This window comes from Pleurodeles waltl, chromosome 2_2 (genome assembly GCF_031143425.1).
Source record: "Pleurodeles waltl isolate 20211129_DDA chromosome 2_2, aPleWal1.hap1.20221129, whole genome shotgun sequence".
Taxonomy (NCBI): domain Eukaryota; kingdom Metazoa; phylum Chordata; class Amphibia; order Caudata; family Salamandridae; genus Pleurodeles; species Pleurodeles waltl.
The window spans coordinates 1,146,240,168-1,146,255,129 of record NC_090439.1 but is presented as its reverse complement, the minus strand read 5'-3'; the positions used below and the strand labels follow the sequence as shown (position 1 = coordinate 1,146,255,129).

The window sequence follows — 14,962 nt, the reverse complement described above, 5'->3', positions numbered from 1 at the left end:
GGGGATTGTGTGCGTGCATGTGTATGATTGTGAGTGTGTAAGTGTGTGAATGAATGCGGGGTGGAAGGGGTATGCGAGTGTATGTGTGTGTCTGCATGAGTGTGTGAATACGTGATTGCCTGTGTGTGTGGCGCGTGTATGTTTGGATGGGGTGGAGGTCCCTAGGGGTTGAGGGGGGACTGTGGCTGTGTGGAGAGGGCTGGGGCCCTCTCCACAATGCCAGGGATTTCCTGGCATTTTTGCTGCCGGGAAATCCCTGGCAGAAAGGGGGCTCCTAATACCGTTGGCGGTCTATTGTGGACCGCTGGGGTGAAGGTGGTCCACCCTCGCCCTGGCGATCCAACCGCCCTGGCGGTACAGGCAGTGAACAGGCTGCGTTGCTTTGCAGCCTGTTCACTGCCGTGGTCATAATCTGCCGGTCCAGTACCGCCACGCCGTCGGCGGTGTTGTGGAGCTGGACCGTCAATGTTGTAATGAGGGCCATAATCTCTTGGGGCTTGCTTGAACACAACAGATTAACTCAACTAGTTTTGTGGCCTGATCAGCTCAATGCCAGAGCTGCTTAGATAGAAGGAACTCAGGATGTCTACAGTCTGCTCTGCCAAAGGCTATCTGGGAGATGCAGCAACAGCACTCAGAATTATTGGACTGCCCCACTTGAAATAAACATTAACCTGACCAGTTTGTGCTTTGAAGGGACTCTGCATTTTGCTTGATCAGGTCATGGTCGCTTTAATCATGCCTTTATGTGACTGGCCTGGTATCCACCAGTGCTGCTTGGTAAGTTCTGGTCCCCTCGAGCTACTAGCTAATGTTCAACTCAAGAAGAAGTGAGTGCTTTGAGAGATATCAGTCCAAACACAGGAATATTCTTTTTTCTTAAAGGCCAGGACCAACCATAGGACATTAACCAACCCACTTTTGTGTCACCTTGGGAAGATCAAAGTTGAATTTTCTAAAGAAGAGAGTAACTGTCTTTCCATGACTAGCAAGGTGAGGCTCAGCTCTATGGATTTTGGTAAATAGCTATAAATGATGATCCATCTTCCATAGGATAAAATTGTCTAAAGAACTCAATATTATTGAGAATTGTGCATCTTAACTGCTAATCACAAATACACTGTTTGAGGTGCTTTCTTAACTCTAGTCGGTGCCAGCACATGCACACTTTTGTATTCACTTTTTAAGCAACTGCACATTTCTTAAATGGAAATAAAGAGTAATTACCCATCAAATAGATGTATTTTAAATACTCACTGCTCCAAAAGCCAGACAAAAACTCTCACAACCTGCTTGTGAAATCAATCATTTCACCAGATTCCTTTTTCACCTGTGAAGTACTCGCCTTCAAAAATATATTTGGTAACATTTCCCTCAGACCAACTGGATCTGACCCAGAACACAATGAACAATTCAAAACAACAACAAAGTGTGAAATCCACTTACTTTAATCTGGCTTAATTCACTTAATTTGCTCTTACTTACTTGTGCTAAATTGTGGCAAAGACAACTACATAAAATTTTGCATAATTACACAAGATGCAAATCCGTCATTTCACCCTGTATTTTAGTGCAAAATGCGTCTGAGTGTCAATAAGGATGCATTTAACTGGAAAGAAAATGCTAAATCAGTCGCTCACTTTCTGTTGTTCTGGTTCTTTCATAGTAAATATTTACCACAAATTGTGCATAATTACACAAAGTAGCATTATGGTGTAATTGCAGGAATTTTGCATGATGTGAAATTCATGAAATGATGCTGCTTTAATTTAAATTTTGCTCAGGCCTAAAAACAATGCCTTAGCTTGAGTGACTTAAAGGTCTGGGCAGATGATGCCTCCATTTTTAATGCACTAGTAGTGGTTGTTGACATGACTATCCTCAGAATCTCACAACTGGTAAACTGTCAAACCAACGCCACTGTGCATGATCCTGATCTTATTGTCTTTTTGATCCCAAATGTACCTATATCAACTTGTCAGCACTCAGTGCTATGAGGCATTTGTGAGCTACGCACAATACCATCAAAGGGTGATATTTAAGACTCTCTGATACTGCTATGGAAGATATCGAATGCCAGTGTCCTAATCACGTGGGCTAGAACTGAGGGACTTAGCTCAGTTGGGCATATCATTTTGACATTGTCTTCAGGTCAGTATGGGGGCTGCATCCCTACGGAAAAGGCAACCATTCCTTATTGCTTTCCTTTCTGATTATTTCCATTTGTTTAGTGCTCAATGTTCTCTCAGAAACTACAAAGTGCCATATAAAACTAATTGTACTTCTAGCCGACTTATTAACCCTCCCCTGGTTGTCTGGACTATGGTGTTATATTAGGGACGGAGAGTTACTTTGGGTGACTGATCTGTTTGTGCAGCTGGTTCATAGATGTTGTAGTTACTTGAGGTGGCTATTAGAAGTGAATATCACTGTCACTCAAGGTCTTTGAGGCTCTGGCTACATCTTGAGGTAGATCATGTTTAGATGGTGGAGCAAACCTCTACTTAACCCACTTCACTACCTGAGCATGTATAGTACAGATATATTCAGACAACTTTTAATGTAACTCTATTAGTCCATTTTATGGCTAGAGAGACTATGATGAGGAATTTGCTATGCTCATTATTTCCAAAACAAAATAAACAAGAACCTTGCTCTTACACATTGACCGTTGATACAAATTGACTTCAGAGGGACCTACCACACTCCGGCTTAGGATTGTGCAAGGTACTGTTAGACGCGTACAATATTTCTCATGAGCTGATCTAAGCTTCTTGAATATCCACACTCAAATCCATGTTGGTGGACTCCACTTTTATCATCCTGAACAGTGAATGTTTCACTTTTAGTGCCTCTGAGTACTACACATGTTTGGAGCTCTGTGAATAACCCTTCCTGGATGAAATCACAAGGGGATTTCAAAATCATCTTACACTAGATTGGTCTCTTTACTGCATTACAGTGTTAGATGCAAATTTCTCAAGCATGTCTTGCTGCAAGATCACATATCTGCATCAGGTTAATTTAACTAATATCACTAGATCACCTTCCCAAATTGGATCTTCACGAAATTTATTTTCCCAGAATCATTACCAAATTGTGTCTGCTCCATTGTGCCTGTGCTCATGCTAAACCTAAGAAGACCAAAAGCATGAAGCTTATTGTTTTCTTTAATCCTCTCTGCTTGCTTATCCTATTGTGAATTGCATTATTATTTGGTCTGTGCCTATCTGCCTAATCAGCGTCTTAGAACTAATGCACTCTTGTTGCATCTCTGCAGACCTTTCATAAGTTCACTAATCAGCTTCATATATCGTGGATGGGGTGGCTCCTGAATTTCGAGTCAGGATTTTGTGGGACACTAGTATCTTGGACAAAATATCAAAGGACCTAACTAAACATTTATGTACCTTGGTGATGTACATATCATCAAGGTACATTGATGTGACGTTAAGAATACTAAATCTATACTTCCCTCTATGCAGTTACCTTTCAATATGTTGTCCCTTCATAGGTTGTCAATGATATTGGTGTGTCATGACATTCATGTACTTTATATTCAAGAGGACAACCATCTTTGACTATCCTACATTGAACTTTGCATTGTTAAATTACACTCCTGTGAATTTCATTTGGTCAAACAGCTGTTCCGCTCAAGCTGTGTTTAGGTGGACCACACACTATAATTCATATAGTGGGAAAAGATGAGAGGGTTCAAAGCAGTGCCCTAATTTGAGCAATTTCTTTCTGGTGCTCTGCACCAGCTCTTAAATGTCAGCACCGGCACTTATGAGAGCGGTGTTTAAATAGTGTAAAGATAAGCATAACAACAGGTATTTATTAATTCAGTAACATTAAAAACAACTAATACCTGCTGTCCAAGCCATTGTTATAGCTTTGGGGGCCTCAAACAACCTGTAACTATGCCATTGGCAGTGCTGGCAGTGGCAATGGGTATAGTGAGAGGCAGTGGCCTCCTGACAAGGGACCTGGCATGTATTGTTTTACAAATTAAGCCCTGGTTCAAAGGCTGGACAAGGAATTGCACCATCTAAGGTCTCCAATCTGCCAAGTTCTGCATACGTTGTTTAAAAAGGAGGGATTTCAGTTCCATCTTTCCTTCAATAACTTAATACAACCGTTTCATGCTTTGTGAAAAACGTGCATTAACTGCTTGACTTGTATTTTATTGCCTCTATGTTGATGATACAGTGGTTTCAAACTCAATAATTGCATCAGTGGTTATGTGCTTGCTTATCCGAGAGGTGTTTTATCACAGCATAATCATATTCACTCTGGCTAACTCTTTCAATTCAATTGCATTGCTTACATAACACACAACACGCCTCCTTGATGAACAAAGCATAAATCGCTCTTCATAGAATTCTATGCTCTGAAATGAATTTTGGATTGCTCCTAGTCTGCATTTGCATTGCATTAGATTACATTTTTGGGAATTACACTGCATTGAATAGAATTTTCTAATTTGTGTTTTGTCGCTAGTGCACTCAGTCTTCAAGTGAGTAGTTCTCTCATTTCAAGTGTGTTGTTTACTGAAACATGTCCACTGGATTAAAGTCTTTCTGACTTGTAATAGGGCTTTTGAACCCTTTACAAACTGCTTATCTACCTCATATTTGTGATTTGGAAAGGGGAGAATGAAAGGTTTGTGACAGCAGTTGTGCTCACAAACCATGTATCAGTTACCAAATACTCGGTTTGGGTTGGAGCAGCTTAAATTTTATGTCACCTCTGCACATTACAGAAGTAACATGCAAATAATTTAATATACACAGTGTGCCTTTATCTTATTAATGTCAAGTGAAGACTCAAATCATATTATTGGAAATGCATTCACTGTAGCAACTAGAATTTTCACTTACACATGTGAGCTCTAATGTTTAGCTTTAACATGAAAATTGCAATTCTCATTCCCATTTACACCTGTATTTCAAAATGCTGCCTTTATTGAAAGCACATTGCTTATGTAATTGTGAAGTGATTGTTTATGTGCAACATTCATTCTAATATTACACTTGCAATTTTAATTGTGTGTATAAAAGTGCATATTAACCATGGCCTTCTAAGTTAGCATGACTTCATTTTTACATGTCAAATGTATTTTCTGTGCTTTGCATATTTGCCTTTTGCAGGTGAATGTTCTTGATTTCTTAGCCAGAAAAGGGAGCATTATGTATTAGAGACAGAAAGGCCTGAGAAAGAAGATCTTGGAATGGACTGGACGATTTAATGAGCAGAGAGCGCTCCCTATTCTTTCCCTATCTGGAGAGATGAGACTCAAGTCTAACCTAGTCTTTAGTGTTCCATGGGATCACTCCATGTTGCAAGTGCTCTACATGAGAAAGATAAATAATTGGGTTTCTGATGATACGTGCAGAAGCTACAGATGCTCCTGGAACTTTGCACTTTAAGTTAGTGTTCACACTGTTAGGGTTGCAGCAGATTATTTTTAGACTTGAAGAGGTACAGACCTCTCAGACCCATTTGCCCTTACATTGCATAGCTTCATGCTAACACTAGATTCATTATTTCTGAAGACTTCAATGGGGTCTTTGTGATGCTAATACCTGTTTTGCTCTATCCCCAAATCCTTGAGACCCTATCCTGTTTAGCCTAGAGCTGGCTAGATGTGTTTGACTTTGATTAGGTTGAGGAGGAGAAACCCAAATTCCTTTGAGGAATATCAATTCCTATTTCTTAGTTTCTGTATGGCTGTGACTGTGATTCTTATATGCACTGTACTGAGGAGACTGTACTTTTTCGAGTGTTTCAACTTGCCATTTTTGATTCTGTATCTTTACAACCTGATTTTGATATGCTCATTTATTGGAATGATTATTCATTTGTATTAAACTTACTTAACTTCAATATTGATTCCTGGTCCTCTTTGTAACCTGGCTTCATGACTGAAAAAGTGAAGTTGTTGGTAACTCCCTTGCCTCCCGGGACACTTAAAGGTTCATCATATGGAGATCACCAACTTCTTCCGTGTGCACCCCTTCAGGATTATAACTGATTCCTAAAGGAGAATCTCTCCCAATGTCTGTTTCCTCAGGGGAGGGAGGTGGTTGTGAGTTGGTTGGAGATGGGAATTAACAAACATTGGCTCTGAAGACCACTGCCTCATCCCAGATGTCTTCCCAAACAAAATACATTGATTTAAAGTATCAAATGCTTTAATGGGCCAAAGCTGCCTTTAAAATAATGTCACACATTTGGGAATGCTGGGATGGAGGTCAAGTGTCCTTTAAAGTCCTCCATCCCTGCATTTACAGGCAATCACAGTGGTCACAAATTATGACCATACCAATTCACCAAGCAAGTCCAAGCTACCCCCTGTGACTGAACAATTTGGAAAGAGACCTGTTTGTGCAAAGGCTGTGTTACTAAGTGCATTCCCATTGGCAAACCAGTCAGTGTGCAAATTCATATCCCTGGTTTGTGAATGAAATAAGTACATCGGGCATTTAGTGTTATGCGGATTAGTAAATTGTGCTCTCTTGGTGTGGTGTTTTTCCAATCACTCTTAACATTATAGATCATTTGTGTTAACCCTTGCAATAGTGATTCTTTGAATGAAATAAAATGCCAAGGTAGAGGTTCTAGTGAAATCGTCCAGGCTTTCACAAACTGGGTTCTCTAAGAGAGACTGCGGAGCCTGTTTCATCTTTTAACACTTAAGCACTTAGATCTATTTGCAACAGATGAAAAAAAAACATATTACAGTATAATGTAACGATGGGATACCAATGTAGAGTGTGCCCCTTAAAAGAAACCAAAAGAAACTAAAACTAGCTTTGGCAAAGCCAGTAGGATTAGCGTTTGCAGGATTTTGCCACAAATATAACAACCACTGACACTGTAAATATGTCTGACATTTCCCATAGCTGCTTTAAGTCACATTGTAACTGATGCTCTTCTTCAGTCAGAAGCAAAGGCCTGAAAACTCCTTCACAAAGCTGCATTATCTTAGGAGCTTACTAGGTGTCCCTCTTGAGTCAGATTCGATTACTTGATTTAACTTCTTCTCAAAGCTGCAGTACTTTACGTCATTAGTCCCTCTCAAGTAAGATGCAACAGCTTTAAATATGATTCACAAAGCTTCGAGGTGGGGAGCAACATATACATGTGCATGTGCATTTTTGCCGCTTCAATGATTTTTGCTCGTTTTCTATGGGATAAATAAATATGCCAATGATGGTTGATGATGAGGAGTCAATACTGTAACTTTCAATAAAGATCTTGGGGCCCTATGTGCGAACACTTTTTCCCATAGACACAGAATGGGTAAAAACCTTTGCTACATCTGGCCATTGATTACTAGGGAGTGCTTCTGATGACACACTTATATATATATGTACTGCCTAATTCAAGTGCCTTGGCCTTACACTTAGCAAACTGTTTCTTTAACTGGCACTATACGTGTGTGCCAGTAAATTCCATTTGCTTATAATAAAGCCAGCTCATGGCTGAGTTATGCTCATCAACGCGTGAAGCCTTTCACAAACCTGCAGTACTTTAAGAGGTACCGGGTCCAGTGGTACCCTCTGGAGTCAGAGGCAATATTTTGTCTATTTTAAATATTTGTGTTTCTTTTCTAAAGGATAAATAATTACGTCAAAGCTGGTTTATCATAATGAGTTAATATTGACTCTTTCGAAAACATTCTTGATTGTTATGGATGTAAGTAATTACACCATATTTTACTCTAGGTACTATTAATCACTGATAAATACAAGTTCCTTCAGATTTCTAAACTGAGGAGACTATTTTTAAGTGACTGTATACATTTGCATAAACAGATAAATGGGGTTTATTAAAAGCCCCTCTACATGTATTGGACATGTATTACTATGTTTGGAAAATATGAGGGTGTCAAGACAGATAAAGCTGTCTTTAGAGTTGACCTTAAAAGAAGCAAACAAAAATAAAAGCATGACACCACTTAAACATGATAGCCAAAGGTTTGCAATAAAAATTATAATTTAGAATACAAAATAAGCATTGCATGTAACTTAAATAGAAAACTACAGGTGTTTTAGAGCAGGCAGGTGTGCTTAGAATAGATATAGAAGTCAGTTTAGTTTTAGTTCACATCATATGAAAATATGATTCTGATTGAACCAAAGTAAAAGCACCATTGGCATTGAACTAGTAAAGATGTAGTTTAAACGCAGAAAGATGACAAACAATATAAAAAGGAAAAAGAATGCAAATAAAAAAGCATTGACAAAATACAGTTTTGGACACCAGCTATGGTACTGAAATGCACTTCTTTTTAGGCAGATTTGCACATGTGATCTTGTAAAATGTTGTCAATCACTAATCACTGAAGTGAGTTATGCTTTGGTAGGTAGAAACAAAATGTGAAACACAGCTGAAAAGTCCAATTGATGAAGAAGGCTGACCCCAAGCCACTCTTTGTATGTATGTATTTTTTTTATTTAAGCATTTGTTTATTATATGAGGCTGGCAAGTAACTAATGATGTGTCTAGGCCAGTCCTAAAAAAAGACACAGGGTAGTTCACTGGTCCTTTAGACCTTTTGAAATGGATGCAGATTGTGGAATTCATTGCAAAGCAAAGATCTAGAAACCATACAGGCAACAACATGCTTCTTACCTGACATAGACTCCATAAATTCCCGGCTCAGTGATGCACTCCTTTATCTTAAAGTCACCTCCAGCCTTCAGCAGGTAGTTTCTTATAGGATATGGTTTAAGTTTGTCCATTAATGTGTAAGACCTCCACTCAGTAGGTTCCTTATTGTTTTCCAAAACTTGCTTGATTTTATCCCCATATATATTGTTTCCTTGAACAAAGCAAAAACAATTAAATAAGACCCTAATATTCTATGCAGTAACATTTTAAAAGTTAACTTTCTTAAATTAACAATCACTGTTTCATACTGATGTATTTTATCTTAGACTGTGGCTCTTTTACTCCCCAGAGAAGCCACTGTCTTGCTTGAATCTGAAATGATGTCAAAGTAAGCTGGAACCTGGTCTAATTATCCACTTCGTGACTCAAGGCTTTTTTACCAATCAATCAATCAATCAATCAATCAAATATTTGTAAAGAGCGACTTCTCACCCAGGGGGGTCTCAATGCGCTTATGGGGGGAGGTTGGCCAGTTGAAGAGCCAGGTCTTGAGATCCTTCCTGAACTGAGCAAGCAAGGGGGACTGCCTGAGTTGAAGTGGCACTTCCTCCAGCTGTGTTCTTCCATATTCTTGGGATTGGAGGCGAGGGCGAGTTGAGCAGAGTGGAGTTGCCTGGGTGTGTGTAGAAGGAGAGGCAGTGGTTGAGGTAGGCAGGTCCGATGTTGTGAATTGCCTTGTAAGCGTGTGTCAGGAGTTTGAAAGTGATGCGTTTGTTGATGGGGAGCCAGTGTAGATCTCTCAGGTGGGAGGAGATGTGGCTGTGGCAGGGGAGGTCCAGGATGAGTCTGGCCGCAGCATTCTGGATTCTCAGGTGTCTTGTTTGGAGTTTCTTGTTGATGCTGACATAGAGTGCATTGCCATAGTTGAGTTTACTGCGACGAGTGCATGGGTGACAGTTCTCATGTCAATGAGGATCCACTTGAAAATCTTTCGGAGGAGACGGAGTGTGAGGAAGCATGAGGATGAGATGGCGTTGACTTGGCGGGCCATGGATAGCGAGGAGTCCAGAATGATGCAGAGGTTGCATGCGTGATCTGTGGGAGATGGTGTCAACATCAGGACAGTGCGCGCTCTACATGCGACAAAAATGCAAAAACCCAGTCTTTATGCAAAAAGCATAATTCATGCATTGTGTTTATGCAGTATGTTAACCTTTTGCATTGCACAGTTTAACCCTGAAAAACCCTATTAATGATGTTTGCAATAACTGTTCATTTGCAAGGCATTTGCTGCAGGCTTAGGGTGTGGTCCCTTTCTAGGACCTTCTAAAAGCTTTCCCTGCAGCATGACTGGGTGTGGTTTTGTGGGCTGGGCTTGACTCTATATAAGGGAGCCAGCCCAGCTCCACGTGCTCACTATTCAGAGGTCCTGGTGCAGAGCAGCAGCAACTTCCTGAGCTCCTGTTCCGAAGGCCTACTTAGATATTCCAAGCCTGCTCTCATTATATTGGTGATCGTTGAGCAGGGCGGTAGGGCGGAGGTCGGGCTGGGCCCGGACCCCCGTTCTCAAAGACATTCGAGTTTTGGGCCTAGTTGTGAAACTCTCTATGTGCGTGAGTGTGATTTCATGGCATTTGCATATTCTTGTCCGAATCGGCAGAGTGCGCGATTCATTTCTGACATGTAACCCTTGGCATTCAGATCGGCAACAGTGTGCGTGATCATTTCATGGCCTTTGCATATTCTTGTTTGAATCGGCAACAGTGTGCGCGATTCAACCCTGGCATAAAACTCTTAGCTTTTGTATCAGCAGTGTGCGTGAGCATTTCATGGCATTTGCATATTCTTGTCCGAATCGGCAACAGTGTGCGTGATTCAACCTTGGCATAAAACTCTTGGCTTTTGGATCGGCAGTGTGCGCGATGACTTCATGGCATTTGCATTGTGTATTTCGAATCGGCAACAATGTGCGCGATTCAATCCCTGGCATAAAACTCCTGGTTTTTTGGATAGGCAGTGTGCGCGGTCATTTCCTGACATTTGCATCGTGTATTTCGAATCGGCAACAGTGTGCGTGATTCAACCCTGGCATAAAACGCCTGGCTTTTAGATCGGCAGTGTGCGCGATCATTTCATGACAGTGAAAACTTTGGTGTGCCGTGTTTGTTGAGGGGCACACATTTATCCTGAGCTTTTGGATTTCTTTGAAACGTTTAATTCAAAGTGCAACATTCTTTGTGCGTATTAAGTTCCTAGTACAGTTCCTGTTGTTTCCAGGGAATGTTCAGATAGCCTTTGTCCTCATGTAAAAATGCAATGTTTATTCTGAAACATTATTGAAGAAGGTTCTTGTATTCTAGACAGTATGTGATATTTCCTGAAAAGCTCATATGAAACATTGTATTAACCCATTCTTGATTTTTCCAGGTACATAGATTTCTTGAGGTCTAGTTATGGTCATTTCTTAGGTTATCTATGATTACAATACAAGAACTCTTAGAACCATAGTCTATTGAAAGTCAATGTGATTATATCTTGACATTGTGTTGTTTAAGCTCTTGCTTCCTACAGGTCTCCTTCCCAGCTGTTCCCTACCTAATCCCCTTTTCCCCCACTTGGACTCTCTCAGGCTCTGTGGTATATCTATTGGAGCTTTGGAGCTGTCTAGTGGTGGACATGTTGAGAACGTGCACAGGCCCCGAGGATCTGGTCTCCCTGACAGATGGGGCAGTTCCGAGGGCAGTGAGCCACCTGGAGTCATCCCAGGTGAGGCCCAGGATGAGGATCTCCATCCGTGTTGAGCTTGAGGCAGCTGTCTTTCATCCAGGTAGCGACTGCCGTCATTATGTTGTGAAAGTTGGTTTTGGCTGTTGATCGTTCGTCAGTGAGAGAGAGAAATAGCTGTGTCATCGGCTTATGAGACAATGTTGGGCCTGTAGTGTCTGGCGATCTTCGCGAGCAGGCTCAGGTACACATTAAAGACGGTGGGACTCAAGGAGGAGCCCTGGGGTACTCTGCAGCTGGTTTCTGTCAGTTTTGAAGTGAAAGGTGGGACCCTGACTCTCTTTGACCGGTGAAGAAGGAGCAGATCCACCCCAGGGCTTTGCCACGGATGCCGCCGTTGTGTAGTCTGGTGCACAAGGTGGTGTGGGAGACAGTGTTGAAAGCGGCAGAGAGGTCGAGGAGGACGAGGGCAGCTGTTTCACTGTGGTCCAATAGGACACTGATGTCATCCGTGGCTGATAGGAGTGCGGTTTAGGTGCTGTGGTTGCTCCTGAATCTGGATTGGGAGGGATAAAGTTTGTCTCGATGAGCTCAGTGAGGTGTGTGTTGATCGCTTTTTCGATTACCTGGCTGGAAAAAGGAGCAGTGAGATCGGTCTCTAGTTCTTCAGCTCTGTTGGGTCTGCGGAGGGCTTCTTCAGTAGGGGGTTTATCTCTGCATTTTTTCAGTCATCCGGGAAGGTGGTAGTCTCGATGGAGTGGTTGACTGGATGGCATAGTTTGGTTCTGATCGTGGCACCGGCTCGGTTGAAGCTGTGGTGGGGTCTGAGGGTGCCCTAGAGAGGATGGTACACATGAACTTCAGGGTATCTACTAGGGTGAGGAGGGTAGAGTGGTTCAGGGTTGGTATGGGTTGGAGTTCGTGGTGGTGCTGGTGGGGAGGGAGGTGGGTCTTTGCTTGCAAATCCTTTGTAGATGTGTTGGATTTTTCAGTGGAAGAAGGCAGCAAGTTTGTCGCAGAGGTCTTTGGAGGGGAGGGTTGCCTGTGTGTCCACGTCGGGTCTCGCAAATTCTTTGACTATGGTGAAGAGATCCTTTCGGTTGTGTGCGTTGGCATTGATGCACTCCTGAGTGGCTGATTTTTTTCGTGATCTGATGAGCCGGTGGTGCGATGTGATGGCATCTTTGAAGGCTTTGTGGTCTGTTGTGGTCTTACTGCTTCTCCACTTTCCCTCGAGTTATCTGCAGGCGCTCTTAGATTCTTGGAGGTCAGGGGAGAACCAGATGGGTCTCCTGTGGTGTTGATTGCCAGCAGGTTTCCTTAGGGGGCCTAGAGTGTTGGCGCAGTTGGCGATCCATTGATGGAGGCTAGGGGCCAGGATGTTGTTGTCTCTCCTGGGTGTCTGGTGGTGGGAAGTGGTGGAGAGCAGCAATGAGTTGGGCTTCGGTGACCTTGGTCCAGTTTCTGCGGGGGATTGGTGAGTGTGGTACCGTTCGATGGTCTTGGTGAAGGAGAAAAAGACGCAGTGGTGGTTGGTCCATTGGATTTTGGAGGTGTGTGAGAAGAAGATGTGGTTCCTGGCAGAGAAGACAGGGTCAAGGGTGTGTCCTGCTGAGTGTGTGGGGAGGTTGACCAGTTGTTTCAGCCAGAGGGTGGTGAGGTTCTCCATGAGAGTTGAGGTGTTCAGGTCGCTGAGGTTGTCGAGGGGAAAGTTGAGGTCGCTGAGGAGGGTGTAGTCCCTTGAGGTGAGGGAATGGGGAGCGATGAGGTCGGCCACGACTTCCCTGAAGGGGGGTCAGGGGTCCAGGAGGTCTTTAGATGAGGGTGCCACAGAGGGTGGTGTTGTCTGAATCTGAAAGTGCAGGTGTTCGGCGATAGGGGTTTGGACATCGATGCTGGTCATGAGACGGAGTGAGTTTTTGTGGACGAAGGCCATGCCTCCTCCTGGTTGGTTGACATGATCTTTATTTATAATCTTATAGCCATCGGGGATGGCGGTGGAAATGTCCTGTGCTGAGGTGATGGTAATCCAGGTCTCCATGAAGAAGGCGACGTCGGGGCGATAGAGTCGAGGATATCCCATACTTCTATTGCATGCTTGCTGAGAGAGCAAGTATTGAGTAGTATGTATTGAGGGGAGGTTTTGTGTGCGAGGGCAGGTGAAGGTACAGTTTACTGTGCCATAGAATGTACCATTTTTGGAGACTCTTGTTCAAGGTTCCCTAATGTCCTCCGAAAGGAAGTAAGGGGACAGCATGACTAGGTAGTTACTGGTGACAAATGCCCACAACCCAGGTAATACAAATTGTTATTCTTTTTTTCTACATGAAGTTCACACTGTATTGCAGTGGTAACTTTAAGATAGATGAGGCTTTGGGGTTATACAAGAGAATTTTAGGGTGCAGACAAAGTGCTCTGAGCTGTTTTCTGAATGAGGCACAAGCTGTTGGATAGGAAGCAGGGCAGAGGCCTGCAGAAAGAAATTAATTTTCAAACCACATCAGAATGTCAAAAAGATTATCGCTGTCTAATGTTCAAGCAGCCTTACCAACTCCAAACAGGAAGTAGGATGTTGCTATATCACTTACAAAGCTCAAACCACATCTCCATATTATTACACTTATTAGCATCCACATGCAAGCTTTAATACCTTTCCATATGCAAATACACACCCCAATTTGCACAAGAGGTTTGACCTTCAAAAATCAACCCTCACATTACTAGGTTGTCATCGTCCACTCATAAGATTTCCCTAAATTGTGACTAGACAAAAATAGCCCACCAGAAATACCAGAATTATTCTGTTGTGGTTTTATCCAGAGTATTTCCATATTGAAACTGCACTTTTATTCCTTTCTGGCCTGTTTTTCCAGTGCAGTTTGCTTCATCTAACACTAAGCAGATGTTGTGTGGACCAGGGTCTGAGTGCAAACGTAGAATTTAAAATTGGTGTCCATATCATTTGCACTCAACATTAAATTTAGTGCTGGAGCCAGAATAATCTTTTCTGCCTCATAGAAGCTCATTCTGAACCAGAAAGCTGAGATAATTTAGAAATGTGAATACTGAAAATGTCTTAAAGATGTGAAAGACAATAGCGTTTTCTCTCTGGCAGTGACTTTTATCTATCTGGTGGCATTAGGTGACACACTCATGTTCATTTCCCTGTCAATTGATCTATATATTTTGTGATTTAGATTTGAAATTATTTGTTTTGGCATTTCCTATGTTACTGTTTTATTTTAATTAATATTGTGGTACCTTTACTGCTGCTTCACCTCGCAAACCTCTAATTAAGTTTTGACCTTTGTCAGTGCTTAATTTGTCACCATAAAATATATATATAATTCCGGAGGCCAGAGTTTCTGAATGCCAAATGTGCCTAGATTTGTACTTCTTTTCTCTTGATATCATTCTCGTGAGTTCTTTGTATTTCCTGCTTTCTGTCTTCATTACTGCTCTTCATCCTGCATTCTCCCTTCTCTGCCTTTCTCCATCCTGGTCTTGTTCAAAGTTTGATTTTGAAATATAAGTCCTGCTCCCCAAATATGAGTGCAGCCAGCAGCACTATTTAAGCACTGACTAAGGGCCTGATTTAGATCCTGGTGGATGTTAT

At 42.1% G+C, this 14,962-nt stretch overlaps 1 protein-coding gene across 1 annotated transcript in view; it reads right to left on the bottom strand.

Moving 5' to 3' along the window:
• The window catches only part of LOC138274879 (glutathione synthetase-like), a 169,481-nt gene that overhangs the window by 15,218 nt on the left and 139,301 nt on the right, over window positions 1–14,962 (bottom strand). Inside the window, exon 11 of the mRNA XM_069219022.1 lies at window positions 8,644–8,833. Within this exon, the coding sequence (XP_069075123.1) occupies window positions 8,644–8,833 (190 nt within the window). The remainder of the gene's footprint in view (window positions 1–8,643; window positions 8,834–14,962) is intronic.